Genomic DNA, 20,849 nt, shown 5'->3' on the forward strand with positions numbered 1-20,849 from the left:
GGTTTGAGAAGTTCGTAGGAGTTAAGTGAATTAGGTTCTGGTTCTGACTGTAACTAATTCATTGTCTTATCTTATGACTCTGGACTTATGTTTCTTCAATAGTAAAATTGAACTGGATTGTATTTTTTTTCTAACTCTGTGAAGTTTAGCTATATCATCAGAAACATTTTAAGCTTTATAATTTAGGAACCCTCTTTCAAAATATGTTAGCGCTTAGGTTAATAATCATGTTACTATACTATGTTTAAGATTTATACTTGGTAAGGTGCTGCATATATAAAAACAGTTGAGCATACTAGTAGTGTCAGGAACCTAACAATCATTCTTTTCTTATGTAATTTCACAGGAAAAAACAAATTTGTGCTAATCCTTAGACTTCAGTTAACTAGAAAATTGAGTCTTTAGACATGATAGATAACTCATGCTAGGATCTATCTCCCTCCTTGCTTTCTCTCTTCTTTCCCTTATTTCTTCTCTATCCTTCAGGTTATCTACTGTACAGTTTCCCTTTTTTTTTTTTTTTTTTGCTTAGAGAACAAAAGGATGACACTTTACAGGTATTTTTCAAGAATTTTGCTTTTTGAATATATATTTTATTCATCATTGTACCCCCTAGCATCCAGCAGATTGTCTTGTACATATAGATGCTCCTTAAGTGTTGCTTGGATGAATGAATTTGCTTTTATTTTTACCTCAATACTTAATTGACTCAAAGTGATTTTTTAATTTTTATTGTTTTAAGAAAGGTGACTCTTGTGATGGTGGGACTTGATAATGCTGGTAAAACGGCAACAGCAAAGGGAATCCAAGGAGGTAAGCTGAAAAAATTTATTATTAAATTACTCTGATTTATTTATTTAAATTGCTTTATTACATATTCATTGGGTACATATACTGTGTACTCTATTACTTTATATTCTTAGTATACTTGAGGCTAATGTGGTGAATAGACTCTGGCTTAATAGTACCAGCCTGTTATGTTTCAGATTTGAATGAATGCAGAGGCTCCTCGAGGTTTTTGATCAGCTAAGAGGGATCGCAGCTGTCTTCTAGCCAGTAGGAAGGAAAAAGTAAAAAAAGGACATGCCCCTGCCTTTAAGGATCCCTATCTTCTACTTACATTTTCTTGGCCAGAATTTAGTCACAGGGCTACAGCTAAATGAAAGGGAGGTAGAAATACAGTTAGCCAGCACAGTTCTCTTTGCATTTTTTGATTTTTTTTCAACATGATGTGTAATTTTTACAGTTACATTAAAGATTCATTAAAGGGTTTTATGTCATTTATATTACATCTCATTGGATGTATTTATTTAGTCTTAATTTAATACTTTGTAACTACAATATAGAGGTACTATACTAGTGAGTTTGTTGTGTACCCAGAAGATGTAGCACGAGCCAGGCATCTTGAGGGTATGAATTGGGAGAAAACCTAACATATATTTGTTCCTGAAAATGGATTTTGCAACTAGATATCATGCGTGACAGATAGGGAGCTTTTATTTATGGAAATTCATGAAAAAAAATTGACACCTTGAAAAATTTGGTGTTGGAGAAAAACATTTTGTCACCCCCAATTAGTTGCAAACTATATATTATTGTTTGAGGAGGCTTCTAAAGCCTTTTTGTACCCCTCATGCTGTCACCTAGGTTATATCCTTGCAAAGCACTCACTGTCACCATCTAAACCAAGGGTTTGCAAACTTCTTCTGTAAAGATCCATATAGTAAATATTTTAGACTTTGAGAGTCATATGGTCCCTTTCCCAGCTACACAGCTCTGAGATAGTAGTGCAGAAGTAGCCATAGAAAATATGTAAACAAATGAGCATGGCCATGTTCCAATGAAACTTTATTTATAGACCCTAAAATTTGATGTGTTATGAAACATTATCCTTGGGTTTTTTTTGGAAATTATTTTAAAATGTAAAATACATGCTTAGCTTGAGGGCCATGTGAAAACAGGTGGCCAGCCAGATTTGGCCTGCAGGCCATGAAACCTTATCTAAACGTTTTCTCTTTCATTCCTTCAAAGCCTTATGTTCAAGGGAGCGGGATCCAGGAATGTGCTAATCAGACTGTCTAATTATTTGTGTGTACTTAGAACAAACTCTTTCGATCAGGCCTTCTTCTTCTGAATTCCACCTCCATTAGTTTCTTTTTCTGAGTTTAGAAAATGTTCAAAGTGTCACATCATGAACAAAAAGTCAAAGCTGCCTTCAACTTTGAGCTCCCCTCTGGCTCTGTTTTTGTTTTTCATTTCATATTTACTCTTCAGCCTACTCCAGTGACTGATTTCTTACCATTTTTCTTTTTTAAAGATTCCAGTTATATAGAACGACTTGAAGTTTTTCAAATTGAGCCTTTTGATACCTTTGTGATTTTGTTTATGCTGTTCCCACTTGCCTTATTAAAGAGAATATCAACTTATCCTTAAAGACATTATCTACTTATCTCTAAAGATGCTTGTTTGTCGTATCGTCTCCTTCTTTATGAAGTTTCTTCTGATCTCCTGCTGCCCTCACCCCTTACCACCACCGTCAGTACAATTGACCACATCCTCTGTTTATGTCTACTCTTATCTGTATCTACTTGTATAGCTACTTAATTGCCCCTCTTTTTATGTATTACTCTACCTCTCCAGACTATAAATTCCCCAAGGGCAGTTTTACTTATTTTGGTGTCCCAGTTCAGGCCATGCCTTAGTAGGCAGTCTTCCTAAAACATTTCTCCCATGGCTTCTCTTAGCTTATTTCTGTTTTGTTTTTTATTAAAATTTTAAAAAAAACTTTTATTGTATATTTCCTCCTTTCATTTGAGATAATCTTCCTCTCCTACTGTGTTGCCGTTGTCTGTGTCCAATATAATATAATTTTATTATAGCTTCCTAATCTAAGAGTACTTTCCCTATCTTGAGGTTCACTTCCTTCAATCAGCTTCTCTTCTTCATGGCTGTCAAAGTGATTGCATTAAAAGGATATAGGTTCAGTTGTGCTAACAAATAAGCCTAAAATAACAGTGGTTTAATAAAATAGTTTATTTCTCTCTCATATTACAGCACAGGGAAAAGTAGTCTAGGGCTGGCATAGCAGCTCTCTGGTATTAGAGACTCAAGTTCCTTTTCCTATTTGCTTTGCCATTCCTAGTGTTCTCCCTTGCCTACCTGGTCCAAGGTGTCTCACTACTACATGTGCATTTCAGCTGGAAGGAAGAAGTAAAGGACAAAGGGAGGCTATCCTTCTCTTTTTTTAAAGTATGTGAACCAGAAGCCACCACATCATTGCAGTTCATAGGCCATTAGCTAGAACCCGTGGTGTTCCAGAGCTGGTTGCTACTTGCTATTATTGGCTCATATTAGGCAATGAGAGCCAGTTAGGCACCTCTCCTCCAAACTCTATGTTCAGGTGCCTCATATTGGTAATTTGAAATAGTCCACAGCGGGATTATTTACACCATGACAATTGGAAAACACTACCTTTTAGAGTTCCACAGCCTCCAAAGCCAGTTAAACATTTAACAGTATACCACCAGCACATTATCTAAAACCTGTTCTCATGGCCACCCCTAGCTGCCATAGAGACTGGGGATTACATTCTTTATCCTGAACAGCCATGTGCTCAGCTAAAAAATCCAGGATTCTCTGACTTTCCAGTATTATTTCCTAATAGTTCTAAGGAACTGTTGTTATTTTGGGTGGGAAAATTCTTTGTGTAAATTGGTCCCTAGCATTGTTGACATTAACACATCTTTATTATATCGTAGTTATTTGTTTATGTATATATTTCTTCTTTTTCCATCTATATAAGTGCTCTATAAGATCAGAAAATATTAATAAATTTTATTAATCTTTGTATATCTAGGACCTTTCATAGTACTTAGCATATAACATAAGCTCAATAAATAGTTATTGATTATATATTTTCATTTTATCTTGAACTTTGTAGGCATTGTCTTAACACATATGCTTTACTGAAATCCTCAGGATTAGGGACCATATGTGTTTGAACGCCTGGTTCTTGTATGATGCCTGATTTATAACAGGCCCTCAATAAATGATTACAAGGATGGATGGATGGGTAAATATATGGAAGAATGGACATAATGATAGCAGCTTCAGCTGTCCTAGCAGTCTGGTGTTGTAGTATTGAGAAGTTATATGCTTTGTACTGAGTGCTAAGGATACAAAGATAGTTACCAGCTATTGGGAAGGTATAGGCTATTGTGGAGACCAGCAAGAACACAGAATATTACAATAGATGGTGTAGGTGATACTGAAAGTAAGAAGGAATCATCAGAGAACGATTTACAGAAAAGGTCGTAACCTGAACATTTAGTCTTGAGTCTTGAAACACAGAATCATGAGTAGGAGCCAGAGGAAAGAACAGAGAAATTGGGGAGGGTGTTCCATGTATCAAAAGAAACAGGCTTTTAAAGTCCTGAATACCTGAATTTGAGTCCTGGCTCTGTCTACCATGTAACCTTGAAAAAATTACTTAATATGAATTGGTTTCCTGGGAATAGTGCCATCATTTTATCTGTACTTACATTGTTCCCCTGCTTGGAATTTTATTCTCCCTTCTTTGTTATAATTTTTTTGTCTTTTAAGACTTTACTCCTATTTCATTTCCTCTCTGAAGGCTTTCTAGGCCATGACTCACTTCTAGCTCCTCTTTACCCTTTTTCTCTTGAATGCCCTCCATCTTAGTTTGGGCTGCTATAATAGAATACCATAGACTTAGTGGTTTAAACAACAGGTATTTCTCACAGTTCTGGAGGCTAGGAGCTGCAGTCAGGGTGCCAGTATGGTCAGGTACTTAGTGAGGGCCCTCTTCTTGGTTTATAGACAGCCATCTTCTCACTTGTATCCTTATGTGGTGGAAAGAGAGAGAGGAAACAAGCTCACTTATGTCTCTTCTTATAAGGGCACTAATTCCATCATGGGGGCTCCATCCTTGTGACCTCATCTAAACCTAATTACCTCCCAAAGGCCCTACCTCCAAATACCATCACATTGGGGATTAGGGTTTCAACAGATGAGTTTTGCCAGGGACATAAAAGTGCAGTTCATAATACCTTCACACTGTGCTCTCCAGTCTTGTTTGTAGAACATATAGGTTCTTGTGTTATTCCCATTAATGGGAATAACACAGTTCTCTCTGAATTGTACTGGATATTCTTTGAGGACAGCAACCCTTTTTTATTCATCTTTGCATTCTAATGCCTAACAAAGTCCTGGTACTGAGTAGGTATTCTGTATGTGTTATTTCCCTTATCCCTTCCTCAGGATAGTTGATTTATTTTCACTGATAATTTCCTGGGGGTACCTTTCAAATCATACTCAAAGACAGCTGCCTATTTTAACTGTGAAGCCAGTTCTGGCCTGGACTAGATCCACATTTTTAAATGTCTAGTTTAATTCTGTTTTGGAATATATGGCGGCTTATATTGCTTCTAAACTTGCCTTTTTCTCCTTCTAGATAAGGCAGGTCTTTTAAAAATTTGACTTGTGATGTCTGTTAACTTTCTAGAGAGCTGTGTAAACTGCATTAAGATGCTTGCTGAAAGGGAATGGTACATTGCAAGTCTGCTTCTCTGTCACACCTAAGCCTAACAGCAAATGCCTCTCAAATTTATCTTTTTTTTTTTTTTTTGTGGTACGTGGGCCTCTCACTGTTGTGGCCTCTCCCGTTGCGGAGCACAGGCTCCGGACGCGCAGGCTCAATGGCCATGGCTCACGGGCCCAGCCGCTCTGCGGCATGTGGGATCTTCCCGGACCGGGGCACAAACCCATGTCCCCTGCATCGGCAGGCGGACTCTCAACCACTGCGCCACCAGGGAAGCCCTCAAATTTATCTTTGTAATAGCAAATGTTTTGCTGAATGTGGGAATAATAAGATCCTCTAAACCAGTGTTGTTCAGTAGAGCTATTGCAATGACGGACATGTTCTATATTGGCTCTGTCCAGTAGGGTGGGCCACCAGCCACATGTGACTTTTGGGCACTAGAAATACAGCTTGAACAACTGAGGAGCTGAATTATTTTATTTAAGTTTAATTGATTTAAGTTTTAAAAGCCTCATGTAGTTTGGTGGCCACTGTATTGACCGTGCAGCTGTAAACAAAGTACAGTGGAGTAATATTTGTTGTGAATTCTAGCGATGAAGAGAGAATGGAAGAGACAGACATGAAGTTTGAACTCTTCTCTGTAACCACTGAGTCACTTGGTTCTGTTAATCTTTCATGAGTTCTCTCTTGCCATTCTTCTATTTTTATTTTCATACCTCTCCAAGTGGCTATCACTCTCATTTTCAGTCCGTTCTAGAGACTTTTGCAAAGATGAATCTGAAGAAAGACTACTTAAGTCACCTTAATTATGTTATTGGTCTGCTAAAATACCTTCTGTGGCTCCCAATTCTCTATCTTCAGAACCCTCTTCATTGTACATTCAGGCTTAAGGGTTTGCTCCAACTACAGTGTTCAACTTGTGCGTGCATCTTGCTTTTACCATTTCTATTACTTAGGTCACTCATCTGACTGTCTAAATCCTACCGAGCTTTAAGGCTTAGGTCCCAGCTCCTAGTTCAAGTCTTGAACCTTAGTGATCTTTTTAATCTCTTACTGTCATTACCTCTCTGGCAGTTATAATTGTATACATCCTGTACCTTCTTCTTTGTGCTGTCATATGCGGAAGTCCAAAGAAATTCAATTATAAATTTATGAGAATATCCTGTATTCTATTCTTGTAGAAGAAAATAAAATCTACTCTTTGTATTTGCAAGCTGTCCTTAAAAGTCTCTTTATTGCAATTATAGATTTAATTCAGTTAATTAAAAAAGAAAGGTCCTATACTCTTCATAGCTTCTCCCATTATTTGGTTGTTCTAGACTATTCTCTAAATGTTTAGTTTTTCTTTATAACTCCACAGAGGTTGTAATGGTCCTTGGGGATGGCTGTGGTGTTGAAGGTTGAAATTTTTATTGTTTGTAACTTGGGGAGTCAGTGGCCTTAAAGGCAAGAGTTCATTTGTTTATTTATTCTACAGATCCTTATTAAGTACCCATTATATGGTGGGCATTAGTTTAGGAACTGGGGTTATATCAATAAAAACAAACAAGCAAACAAAAAAAACAGACAGAAATTCCTATCTGCAAGGAGTGTAAATTCTAGTTGGATATTTTATAGTATCTACCTTTCCCCCAAACCAATGTGCTTAGATGTAACGCTTATTGTGTAAGCAAATAATAAACATTCTATTTAGTTCTAGAGTATGATGAATAACACATTTATGTCATTTAAGTTGTGAAGTTAAATTAGTGTTATTAATTTAAGGTCTAAAGATTCTTTCTTTTATATCATTTGAAACAGAGTATCCTGAAGATGTAGCACCTACCGTTGGATTTTCCAAAATTGACCTTAGACAAGGAAAGTTTGAAGTCACCATCTTTGACTTGGGAGGTGGAAAAAGAATTCGGGGAATCTGGAAGAATTACTATGCTGAATCTTACGGAGTAATATTTGTTGTGGATTCGAGTGATGAAGAGAGAATGGAAGAGACAAAAGAGACAATGTCAGAAGTGATAAGACATCCTAGGATATCGGGAAAGCCTATATTGGTGTAAGTAATGTTGGTGTCATTGTAAACGTAGAGACAGCAGCATTAAGTCATTAAATTTACCTAAGTTACAAAATACTGAATAAGCTAAATTGTCACACCCTCGTATGATAAAATGTATGTAATTTACTGGGAGTTGTTAATATACCAAGGCCTTATTATAATGCTATCTGTAGAGGTTAAGCACAGAGGCTATGTAATGAAGAAATCTTATAATTAGATCTCCTGGGTTTTCAAATGTAAACTCTTTGTTTTATTTGATCATTTACTTTTGTCAGATTTTGAAAATGGTCTATTAACAAGGTTCTAAAATGTTTTTCAATTTATTTTCCTCTTTTAATAACTTATTTATGTTTTGCCTCTGTCCTTTTTTTCTTGAAGAGTATTCTTGTTTGAAAGTTATTTAGATGGTTTATTCTTTTAATGCCATGTTGATTTCTCAGTTTTTACTACTATATTTCCGAACTGAACATGTGATCTCTGCCATTATCAACTTAGTTGTATGCTTAGCATCATTTTGTCCAGCTGCCTAAACATTTAAAAAAAATTAAGTGACAAAGGACTTTTGCACTACCCGCCCTCATAGCATTTCTGCATAGTAAACACCAGATGGTGCTATAACTTTGAGACATAGTAAAGTGAAAGTAGTTTAAATTGCTCTTAAAATTGGAGTAAGTGGAATGTGTGTTTTGCCTTCTTGTCCCTTTTCCCTCGTTCTTGTGTTTCATTACTAACAATTAAAAAAAAACCAAACAACCTATCACATGGTTAACTGAGAAATTGCAAGACAGAGTTCCTCAGTGGTCCTCAGTAATAAATGAACATTTTTAAATGAGGCAGTTTGGAAGCTCTGATTACAAAAAGTAAAACTTTATTGTATCATTTATTGTTAAGCTTATACTGTTTAATTTTTATACATTTAACTAATTAAAGAAGTTATTTGATATATATAATTAATTCTCACCTTTATTGAATATGAAATAGATTTTAATAGATATGTATACAAAGAGTAAACTTTGTTGAACCCATAGACTAAATTAGTCTCTATAAATGTTTAAGCATAGAACCAGTGACTTCTAAAGCAAAAAGTATTAATGACTGATGTTCATTTGTAAAATAATTGAGTGTGCTTTTTTAACCCAATAGTTATTTATTTAATTTATTCTTTTATTCATGTATTCTCTCATGCATTTATTCATTCATACATGTACTAATTCGACAAATATTTATTGAACATCCACTGTGTGCTAGACATTGTTCTGGTGATAGGGATACCTTTGGGAACAAAAACAATAAAACTCCATGTATGATCTCAGGAACTTACATTCTAGGGGGTGACACACAATAAATGTAATAAATAAATTGTACATTAGGTGATAAGTATATTGAAAACAAAGCAGGTAAAAGAAGATCAGGAATCCTATGGTGGTGGTGGTGACAGGGGCATGTTACTCTTAAAATTAATAATCATACTAGGTCATATTGAGAACATGACACTGGAGGTAAGAGAGTCAGTCATGCAGATAGATGTATGTGGCACAGCCCTGAGGCAGAGGCATGCAGTTTGTGTCTGCAGTGTTTACTGAATAATCCAATGTCAGCAAGATATCTGTACAGTATCCACTTTTCATCACCTGTCACAATTTGTTTTAAAAACGGAACGTTTCCGTTACGTTTAAGTAGAGAATCACACGCGGAAATACGGTCAAGAAAGTTTTTTTTGCTTAACTTACGTGGAACCCAAACATCAAAGATATCTGCTTTCAGTTCTGTCACCTCTCTCAGCTAGTGAATTTCCAGAATTGGGAAAAAAAACAACAACTCACAACTAGGATCTGTACAATAATGTGGAATGGAAGAGATCGTGGGGCAAGCGAAATGAACCACCACCAACCAAACCAAAGGCTTGGTCTTCATCCAAAGAAGGTGATGATTGTGTATATGGTGGAATTGGAAGGGAGTCTTCTATTATGAGCTCCTTCTGGAAAACCAAATGATTAATTCCAACAAGTGCTGCTCCCAATTAGACCAACTGAAAGCAGCACTCGACCAAAAATGTCCAGAATTAGTCAACTGAAAACGCATAATCTTCCATCTGGATAATGCAAGACCACATATTTCTTTGATGACCAGGCAAAAACTGTTAGAGCTTGGCTGGGAAGTTCTGATTCATCCGCCATATTCACCAGACATTGCACTTCGGATTTCCATTTATTTAGGTCTTTACAAAATTCTTTCAATGGAAAAAATTTCAATTCCCTGGAAGACTGTAAAAGGTACCTGGAACAATTCTTTGCCCAAAATGATAAAAAGTTTTGGGAAGATGGAATTATGAAGTTGCCTGAAACATGGCAGAAGGTAGTGGAACAAAACGGTGAATATGTTGTTCAATAAATTTCTTGGTAAAAATGGAAAATGTGTCTTTGACTTTTACTTTAAAATGGAAGGAACCTTTTGGCCAACCCAATATATTATTCCTCCCCTTTCTTATATCGAGTTTCTCTCTCTGGATCATTCCCATCAGCAGAATGTGCTCTTGTGTTTCTTTAAGTATTGTGGAATCCTTTGGCTCTACATCTCTCTTCACATGTTGACTCCTTTTTATAGTATTCTATTCAAAATTCTGGAAAGAATTGCCTGTAGTGGATTCTGTACTTATTTATATCACACTCTTTCCTCAACATGCTCCATTTGTGCTTTCATTCCTACAATTTCTTGAAACTGCTCTTATTGGAGTCAACAAATTATCTCCATGTTGCCAAATCCATTGTCACTTTGCTGTTCTTATTTTACCTAAAATTGAGTATTTCCTCAACTTTGTTTTCCTTTTAGCACTTTTGCATTACAGCATACTTTTCTTGATTTTCCTCCTACTTCATCGATGGTTCCTTCTTAGTCTTTTTTGTTAACTCCTCTTCTGCTTTAAGTCTAAATTTTAGAATATCCCAGGCTCTTTTCTGGGCTTGCAGTTTTTTGCATCTAGATACTTTTGAGGCCTTAAATACTGTTTATTTACTCAGAGGACCCAAATCTATAGCTTTGACATCTCCCAAGAGTTCCTACTGATACCTTAGAAACCTCCACTTTGACATATTATGGTCATCTCAGGTTCTATTGGCCAAAACAGAATTTCTTGATTTCCTTCTCACCCTTAGTGTTGAAACCTTCATCTCCTGTCTTTTCCCATCTCAGTAAAAGCGATCATAATCTAATCAGTATCCTGTAGATTCTACCTCTTAAATCTATCACATTTTAGTCTAATTTTTTTTTCCATCACTACAACTTGGTATACAGTAGTTAAGAACTGGTTCTGCAATCAGATTGCCTAGGTTCAAATCCCAGTTCTCTGTGTACAGTTTCTGTGACCTGAGTCAGGTTACTTAACCTAGCTGTACTTCAGTGTTCTTGTTGGTAAAATTGTAAAATTATTAGAACAATGCTGGGACGTAGCAAGGATGTTTTTTTTTTATTAGTCTTGAGTGTTAGTACTGCTGCTACCACCATCACCACCTTCACTCCCATCCTAGCTCAAGCCTCCATCATCTCTTAACTGGGACTATTGCATTAGCCTTCTAATTGTTTTCTATGCCTATATGCTTGTCCTCTACTCACCTGCCCCAAATCCATTCTGACCCGTTCTCCGTACAGTAGACAGGATGATTTTTTCCCAAATATAAATTACATAACAGTACTCCCAGGCCCAAAAAACAGCTTTGCCTTTATTACACTTGCTGTAAACTTCAGACTTACAGGGCTTTACATCTAGCCCCTGCTGACCTTTCTTAACCTCATCTCTTACCTCACTGCTCTTTTCCCACTATGATACAACTATACTGCTCATTCTTCTTTGAACGGAGTAAGTTATACCCTCCTCAGGGTCTTTGTACTATTTGTTTCATATGCCTGGAATATGTGCTTCCCTTGTCCTCATCACTCAGATCTTCACTTACATTACCTTTTAGAGAGGCCTATATTTTCCACCCAGCCGAAAGAAGCCACTCTGACAATATCTTATCATCCTTATTTTAAACCTCTGCCAAGAACTTAACATTGTCTAATATTTGTATTTGTTATATGCTTTCTCCACTAGAATGTTAGTTCCCAAACTCTATCCCCATGTGAGTTCAGACTGTGTCCCTAGCCCATAGTCTAGTGCCTGGCTTCACAATAAAGTGATGGAGAAAATTCCAAGCATACCATTGCCTTTTATTTTTTACTTTATTTGCCAACCCTCTTAATCTGTAATACAGTGTCCCGAATGGACCCAAGTTCAGGAAAACAGTGCCTTAACTTAGCTTTTTAGGCCTTAAGCTAAAAGCAGCTCCTACTTACCAACTAGACTCTTCATTAAGTACATAGTTGGGTTTTCCTAGGATTTGTTGACCACTGAGTTAACTGACCTATCTGAACATAAAAGATTTGATGCAGGGCTTCCCTGGTGGCGCAGTGGTTGAGAGTCCGCCTGCCGATGCAGGGGACACGGGTTCGTGCCCCGGTCCGGGAAGTTCCCACATGCTGCGGAGCGGCTAGGCCTGTGAGCCATGGCCGCTGAGCCTGTGTGTCTGGAGCCTGTGCTCCGCAACGGGAGAGGCCACAACAGTGAGAGGCCTGCGTACCGCAAAAAAAAAAAAAAAAAAATTTGATGCAGCTTCTAGTTTGATTTGGCTTTAATAGAGCACCACTTGAATTCTTGTTTTATACAATTCTTAACTACCAAAATGTTCTTAAATGAACCTAAAGCATTGTTTAAGTAGTTGTCACTTACTGACATTCATCTTGTTAAGGCATTGGAAGTTACAAAAATATGTAATAGAGCTTGGTACCTGTCTAGAAACTTAAGATCATTTACCTCATTTTCAATTGTTAACCCATGAGTTTAAAGCTAATATGCTATTTTTAGTTTAATAAATGAAGACTTGTTTTATGTCACTTGCTTTAGAAATTTCTGTAACTCTAGTGGGTAAGGGCGAAAGGGGAAAATTATAACTTAATAGTGATGAAAGTATGTGAATGGCTCTATGAAATGAAGAAAAATGACACAAGACACCAAATTATGGGACATCCTTCATTCTAAAGCTGGAGAAATTTCTAAAATAGCTTCTTTATTTTGAGCCACAACATGGACAACACCAGCAACACAATACCCTGCAAGGATTTCTTTTTTTGTATTTTACAGCTAGTCCAAATTTTTCTTTAGTAGTGTTAACATACTCTTTTATGCCATTCACTATCATTTCAATATTGTTGATGCTTTCTCCCTGTTCCTCTACTAAAAGAGATATCTGAATGAAAAGGTCCCTTAAATCCTTTATTTGGTTCTCCAAATTAACAAATTCTTTGTGTCTCTGTTCCATCTCTGAGAGTTGTGCTTTAGTGATACTGATTTCTCGAAGTAAGCTTTCATTAAAAACTTCCCATTTTCCTTGATGAAGCATATCATTTACCTCTTCTTCCAGCACTTCTTTTCCAGCAACTTCAAGCTGACGGAAAATAAATGTCCTGCACTTCTCTTGCTTTGCTGCTATTGTGTCATTGTATAGAAACATAGTTTGCTGAAAATGGCGGAACATCGCAGCATGCTGAGATTTAAGTATCCTTGTGACCACTGATGATGGACCGTTTTCATCCTCTGACTTCTTAACTTCTTTTACTAAATCATCCAAACGTCTATTAATGTGTTCTGCTTGGACTTTTATCTCTTTTGTAATGCTAGACTCTCTCTTAAGTAGACTAAACCTTCTCATAGAAGCCACCAGACTTTTCTGTTGCTGCCCAAATTTTTGAACATCATCTGTCAAGTTGTTAATACTCTCCTGTAGTTTTTGTATCTCATGTAGGTGTCTCTCAGCTACAGGCTCTCTTTCATAAATAACAGCTTGCTGCAGAAACACCCCTTGTTCCTCTGCTTCTGTAGTCGACACATCCTTATCTCTAGAGAGCTCAATTTCCTTTGTTCTTTGCTTTAGTTCTTGAAGTCGGTCTTTCATCTTCCCTGTCCTCCTAAAAGCAAAAATGATTGTGTTGAACAAAGAAAAATTTGGTATTTCCTCCCAGTAGCAGTTGGCTTTACATAGCTATGTCTATCTCTCAGGAAAAATCCTCCTAGTTTTCTGAAAAGATGACTAAAAATTAGAAAAATCAATAAGAATTTCCTCATAAAGATCACTGAAATAGCAAAAGTAATGTAAACTATTTTGTAAATCACTTCGCATAATGCAGTGCTTCTATGAGTCCCATACAGTTGAGTAAAGTAGCTGAGTAAGCAGTGATAGAGAAATAATTGCCCCTAAATAAGTTCTCAGTGTCACGATACTACCACAGAATAGATTTTTCTTGATTTAGGAAGCTATATCTTAGAATGGAAGATTTGACCATATCTTTTAGGATTAAAAGGTCACTCTGAATGTGTCCTTATTACTGGAGATACGGTTCCCAGTCAATTTGGTCTATGTAATGTCAAAAAAAATATGCATTTTGCTAAATGTGTGTAGTTCAGCTAAAACCAGTATAGTGACAGGGCAGATTCCATATGAGAGCTTTAAGCAATACAGGTAATGTTGAATTTATCGCAAAATTTCTCAGGCTTCTGGATTGACTAACACATTATTTGACATAGCTTTGTTTTCTTATCCATTGCATATATATAGAATCATATTCTTGGTTTAATCATGCTGATTTCTCATTATTAGCATTCCTTTGCAAAGATATCCAGACTGTGTTAGAAAAAAATTTTTGTCAATTCATAATAAGTGATATTTTTACAAACATGAGAATATATAAAATCTTATTTGGGGGACACTGATAATATTGACACTTATTGTATGCTGTGTTGGTAGTTATTCATGGAATCAATTTGATGTACATAATTATATAGTGATATACATGAAGTGAATGAAAAGAAATCCTTGTTAATAAAATACTTTCTTTTCACAGCACATCTTGACTTTAGAAAGGCATTTAAAATGCCTTTCATGATATTTTTGTGGATAAGAGGAAGCTGTTAGGGAGTTGCAAGTAGCTCATTGAACCACACATAGTATCAACTAGAGAAAAAGGTCTCTAATATGACGCTGTTATGCTATGGGATTCAGTTCTTGATATGTTTATGCAAATATTTTTATCAGTTATTTGGGTGTTGTAGAAGGCATGCTTATCAAACATGTTGATGGCACAACATTTGGAGAGTTCTTTAGTATGTTGAAATACAGAATTGGGATTTGAAAATTAAAATAGAACAGAACACTATACTAAAATAACAAAAACATGTTTAACTGGATAGATGTAAAGTATTGCACCTAGTTGTTTAGAAAACACCTTTACATCTATAAACTGGAAGACCCTTGAGTTCTTAGCAGTGCTTATAAAAATCACTGGAGATTTTAGTTAATTTTGAGCTTTTAATCAGAACTATCAGAATAGTTATTATGCTTTCATGAATAATAATGTGATGTCTAGATTGACTAAGAAAGATATTTGTTCCACTGACTCTATGCTAGTGAAAGCAAATGGGAGAGGGACTGTGTTAAGTATGAGATGAAAATCCACAAATTGGGAATTTCCAAGCTGTCATGGAAAGGATGAGATTGGAAGACCATAGTATATGGAGAGTTGTTGAAAGAAATGGAAATATTTGTTCTGAAAAAGAGAAGGTCGAGGGAATATCTACAACTGTTTTCTAAAATGTGTAGATCTGTATATATGAGGGATTAGACTTACCTGGTGTAACTCCAAAGGGCAGTGTGGGTGGAAATTACATGGAGTGAGGTTCGGTTCAGTATAAAGAAGACTTTTCACACAATTAGAACTGTCTGAAGATGGAATGAACTGTTTCATGAGATAAAAACCTTGCCATCACTAGAGATGTTCCAGATGTTCTTGAATGATGACCCAGTCGAGGATACTGTAGAAATGATACCTGTATTACATAAAAAGTTAAACGAATATCCTGATAATATTCCTTTGGTTTTAAAGAACTGACATTCTGTCAAATAAGTTTTGAAGCTTACTATATGCAAAGTTTTAAATGCTATAGTGTGCATTCAGTAATACCTGTCCTTGAGTAATTAATATCTGAGGGGAGATGGACAATACACAATTAAACAGATAAATGAGATAATTTTAGATCTTGATAGATCAATTAGGCAAGGCCTCTCTAAGGAGCTATTTGAGTGTAGACCTAAATGTTGAGAAGATGGAGAGCCAAGAAAGTGCATCTTGAGTATTGGAGATGGGGTGCCAGGGCAGTGAATAGGACTGGTATGTTTTAAGAACAAAATTAATGCTTATATAGATAGAAATTAATATGGGCAGTAACATTGGAGGAGTGAAGTCAGGACGGTAGGTGGGGATCAGCTCACCAAGGGCCTTGTGGGTCAAAGTAAGGAATTTAGATTTTATTCTAGATGCAGTGGCGGACAGTGAAAGGATAAATAGGTTATTGACGTAAGATTTATGTTTTTAAAAGATCACTGTATAGAGAATAGTTTCCTGATAACCTCCAGGAGACATCTGGATGGAAACTAGATGGAATAAATGGGAACCATCTGGGATATATTTTGCAGGTAGAAGCACTAGGACTTATTGGTGATTTTAACCCTTCAGTAGCACTTAACCACTACTTCTTGAAATTATTTTACGTATGTCTCCTGGCTTTCCTCTTGCCTCTTTGGCTCCTCCTTCATCATTTTCTCCTCCCTGGTTTCTTCTCGTCTTTCCTACCGCTGAATACTGGAATACTTCCACACACAGTCCTCTTTTTATCCACCGTTGTTTTCCAGTCTCACAGTGTTAAATGCCGTCCGTTAGCTGATGACTCAAAGTTATATCTCAAGTCTAGACTGTTCTCATAACACTTGTCTACTCAACAGCTTCATTTGAATGTCTGTGTCTAAAATAATTTCCTGATCTTCCAACTCCCAAACTGCTGCTCCATCTCAGTAAGTGGCACCTCTTCCAGTCTCTTCTTCCAGTCTTCTTCCAAGTCACCCTACCAAAAACTTGGGAGTCATTCTGGACTACGTGACTACTCTGTTTTGTGTCCCTCTCCCCCCTCCCCCCCCCCACCCTTATATTCAACTAACAGGGAATCTTGTCAATCCCTTTTTCAGGGTACATCAGGAACCACCTCCCTGGTTCAAGTCACCATCCTTTCTCACCTGGATTATTGCAGTAGTCTCCTACATGGTCTCCTTGCTTCTTCCTTTGTATCCCCGTCTCCTCTGGGCTTAACACAGAAACAAGAGTTAAAATGTAAGTCAGATCATGTCATTCCTGTGCCTAAAGCCCTCCTTTAGAGTGATCTCTCAGAGGAAAAGCCAGAGCCTACAAGGTCCAATATGACTTCTCCACCTCTCCTTTTGCCCTTCTGACCATGCCTCCTAGAACTCCCCCTCCCTCTGCCCCAATCACACTGTGCTCCTGGTTATCCCTCACACAAACCTGGCAGGATCCTGCCTTAGGGCTTTGGCACTTGCTGTCTTCTCTGTTTGGAATGCTCTTCCCCATGTAGTGCTGTCTTATTCCTCCAACTTCTTTAAATCTTACTGAGATGACACCCTCTCAGTAAGGCTGTCCTTGGTCACCCTATCTAGAACTGCAACCACCCTTCCCAGCTTTAGTTTTTTTCCTAGCACTTTTCACTATATTTTACTTATTTATTTTACTTTATTGTCTGCTCTCTTCTCCAAATACAAGCTCCATGAGGGCAAGGATCTTTATTCATTCTGGTATTCCCAGCACCTTCACCAGTCTTATTTATTCAAGTTCTGATATTGAGCTCTTTATAGTTCATATTTTCCTGAGTTCTTAATATGTGACAGGCACTGTTCTAAGTGTGTTGTATGTTCTTTTAAGAACTCTGAATTAAGTATTACCATGGTCTCCATTTTACAGATGATGACATTAAGACCTGATCTTAAGTAACTTAACCAAGATATCAGCTCGTGGTAGAGTTCTGCTTCAAATTCAGGCAGTCTAGTTTGAAGGACTCACTCTTTAATGTGCTATAAAGCCTTCTTCAATGGTATCAGATGCTCTATAGAGACCAGTTCAGATAAGTTCTGAGAAGAGGCAATTAGGTAAGTGAAGTGGCTGGGAAAGAAGCCAGATCACAAGGGATACTAAGACCTTGAAATCTGTTTTTGATGGAAAAAGTCTTTTATAGATATTAACAGTTTACTCAGAGACATTTGCTATGTACCTGTGTTGCTGAGCATTTTAAGTACTGGTTAGAAACATTTAACAGCAAGTTTTTGTTGCCTGTAATGCACTTACAGTTTTCTGCTGTTTATTTTAAATTATCTAAATATGTAATTCAAATAGCTTGCAGTCTTTTATTTTACCACTGATTTGCTATATTAAAAGTAAAAAGCTTCAGTCTGTACAATTTATGCAAATAAGAGACTTCTAAGTAGTGGAAGGATTTCATTCCCTCTGTCTCCCCACCTTTCCATTGTCTGTATTCTACCTTACTTGCAAAGAATAATTTCTTTACCTTAGGAACAAAACTAACCAGATCCAGTGGTTTACTAAGATCTGTGGGAAAAAATAATAAGCTATAATATTAAACCTGGAAAATTTGTGAAAAGAAGATTAGTCAAGGAGGACTATGAGAAGGTGGCAGTATAGATTGCAAACTTTGGGTGTTAGGAAATTAGATCAATATAAAACACTAATATATTGATCCATGTGTTAGGCATACCTTCTAGGAAAGTATTGATGTTTACTGGCCTTTGTCCTTACAAGTAGGAAATAAGCAAACTAGAGAAAATATAATACCATGTGAGCATACTATTTTTTTTAATAAACTTATTTATTAATTTTTATTTTTGGCTGTGTTGGGTCTTCGTTGCTGCACGCGGGTTTTCTCTAGTTGCGGCGAGCGGGGGCTACTCTTCGTTGCGGTGCACGGGCTTCTCTTTGCAGTGGCTTCTCTTGTTGCGGAGCGCAGGCTCTAGGGCACAGGCTCAGTAGTTGTGGCATGCGGGCTTAGTTGCTCTGCAGCATGTGGGATCTTTCTGGACCAGGGCTCGAACCTGTGTCCCCTGCATTGGCAGGCGGATTCTTAACCACTGTGCCACCAGGGAAGTCTTAGCGTACTATTTGTTTAAGTCCTTTATTAAAGTGAAAACAAAGTGATTTTAATTGAGAAAGATTTCAGTACTAGAGCAACCAATTAAACGTGCAGAAAGTTTGATATCATTTTTTATATTTTTCCCACCTTTTAAATTATAATAAACAGATTAATTTATATGTATATATAATTTCATATAATTAAGTTATTTATAATTAATTAGTTAATTGTAATTAACCTAATATAATCCTTAATATAAAAATTCAGATTTTAAGAGATAAATTGTAAAGATTTTTAGCTTTATAAACTAATTTAGGTTGGGATTTCTTGTGAGTATTAAATATTCAGTTTATGAAAAATTCCGCTTGGTCCCATTTTTATCAGTCAGAATATGCTTGGTTATGTCACAGTAATGTCCAGTCACCAAATCTTGATGGATTACAACCACAGAGATGTATTTTTCATTCACATTTCATGTCCATGTTGGGTTAGCAGGGGCTACTGGTTCCCATCTTGGTTTCTCAGAGACCTAAGCTCCACCTTTCTGAATGTGGTAGGCTGGTAGGGCAGTTGGAAGTACTGGAGAGTCTCTCATAGACGTTAAAATGCTGTAGCCTGAAATGATGCGTGTCACTTTCCTTTGCAACTCCTCGACCAACTGAAAGAGGATGGTAGTGATATGTAGTCCTCACCTGTTCTCCAAAGGAGAGGTGAACCTGGTTTCTTCCACATCTATTGAATATTATAATTTGATTCCAAAAATAATCCTTAGAGGTTAACTAATCAATTTCTCATTTTTCTTAAGGGGAAATTGAAAATCAGAAAAGTTAAGTGTTTTACCCAGAGCTTGCTAGTAGTAGTACTGGTATAATAATGCAAACTTCCTGTCTGCTAGACCAGTGCTTTTTTCATTATAAGATGTATAATATAAATTTCCTAGAATGTATATGTTATGTAAAGCTGGGATCATCTATATGCTCTTTTGTATTCAGTATTTTATAAATATTTGATGATTATGCTAGAACAGATTTTTAAAAACACCTACAAACATTGGGAAGTGATTGTAGAAACTTTTTTTTCATGTGATAACCTTGAGAAAGCAGAATTACCACCCATGATTTATTATATGCCTCTGATAAAGACTAATCTTTCTAGTATAGAGGGCGGTAATTACTAAAGTCAGTTAGCCTAATGATTTATCTTGAATAGCTCCATACTGTTCTTTGTTTGGTTTAGTGTTTATCACTTCCTTGTCTGTATGCTCCCTCTGGTATTACCATATTGATGCTGAAAATAAATTCCTCCAAAAGTGTTTAAAACAGATGTCATGTTGCTTTTGATATAGCCATAAGTTTTTTCTTTTCTTTCCTTCCTTCCTTCCTTCCTTCCTTCCTTCCCTCCTTCCCTCCTTCCCTCCTTCCCTCCTCCCCCCCTACATGATTTGAACAAAGCCTTTTCTTTTAAAAATGTTTTTAATGTGATTATTTTCATCATTAATACAGATACACAGTTTAAGAAGCCAGACCACTTCAAGGCTTATGAAGATATACAGCTGACCCCTGCCTGCCCCACCACATTCTATTTCCAGTTCCTCATTCCCAAAGCAGTCATTTTCAACTCCTTAGCTATATGTTGCTTTTAAACTCCCTATTTCTTGATAATTTGCTTATGTAGATGTTTACAGTTTTTTCAGTTTTAAATAATCTTTGCTATGAAAGATATGAATTTAACTTTTTTTTTTTTGGCTGCACCACACAGCTTGCAGGACAGTTCCCTGACCAGGGGTTGAACCTGCACCTTGGCAGTGAAAGTGTGGCGTCCTAACCACAGGACCACCAGGGAATTCTTGGATTTAACTTTCTCTTACACCCCCATCCTTCCCTCAAATTTTTCCTCTCAATGTAATTATATCACAGTTTTTGTTATAGTCAGTATTATGTGTTTACGTTATTAGGACTACCCAAATACTATATTTACCAGAATCACATATTAAATATACCAGAATCACACCAGAATCATATTATATATACCAGAATCACTAGGGTTATATTTCCTTTCTCAGAATAATTTTTTTCACTGTACCTAGGCTTTTTCAGTGGATAGAGCTAGGAGGTGTACATTTTTATTTTAAGAAAGCTTTTCACTGAAGTATTTACGCATATATAGAAAGT

The 20,849-nt window shown here is 36.6% G+C and overlaps 2 protein-coding genes across 3 annotated transcripts in view; one reads left to right on the forward strand and one right to left on the reverse strand.

The window, feature by feature from the left end:
• ARL13B (ARF like GTPase 13B) overlaps window positions 1–20,849 on the forward strand; it is a 68,181-nt gene that overhangs the window by 15,133 nt on the left and 32,199 nt on the right. For both annotated transcript variants that reach the window (XM_082839949.1, XM_082839950.1), the window contains exons 2-3: window positions 743–813; window positions 7,361–7,610. In XM_082839949.1, the coding sequence (XP_082696075.1) occupies window positions 743–813; window positions 7,361–7,610 (321 nt within the window). The remainder of the gene's footprint in view (window positions 1–742; window positions 814–7,360; window positions 7,611–20,849) is intronic.
• STX19 (syntaxin 19) lies at window positions 12,651–13,594 on the reverse strand (the record flags this gene model as incomplete). The annotated part of the gene is made up of 1 exon (XM_082839495.1): window positions 12,651–13,594. One exon carries the CDS (start codon window positions 13,592–13,594, stop codon window positions 12,710–12,712), a length of 885 nt encoding a protein of 294 aa, XP_082695621.1. The 3' UTR covers window positions 12,651–12,709.

Source organism: Leucopleurus acutus (genome assembly GCF_964270905.1).
Source record: "Leucopleurus acutus genome assembly, chromosome: 5".
Lineage (NCBI taxonomy): Eukaryota > Metazoa > Chordata > Mammalia > Artiodactyla > Delphinidae > Leucopleurus > Leucopleurus acutus.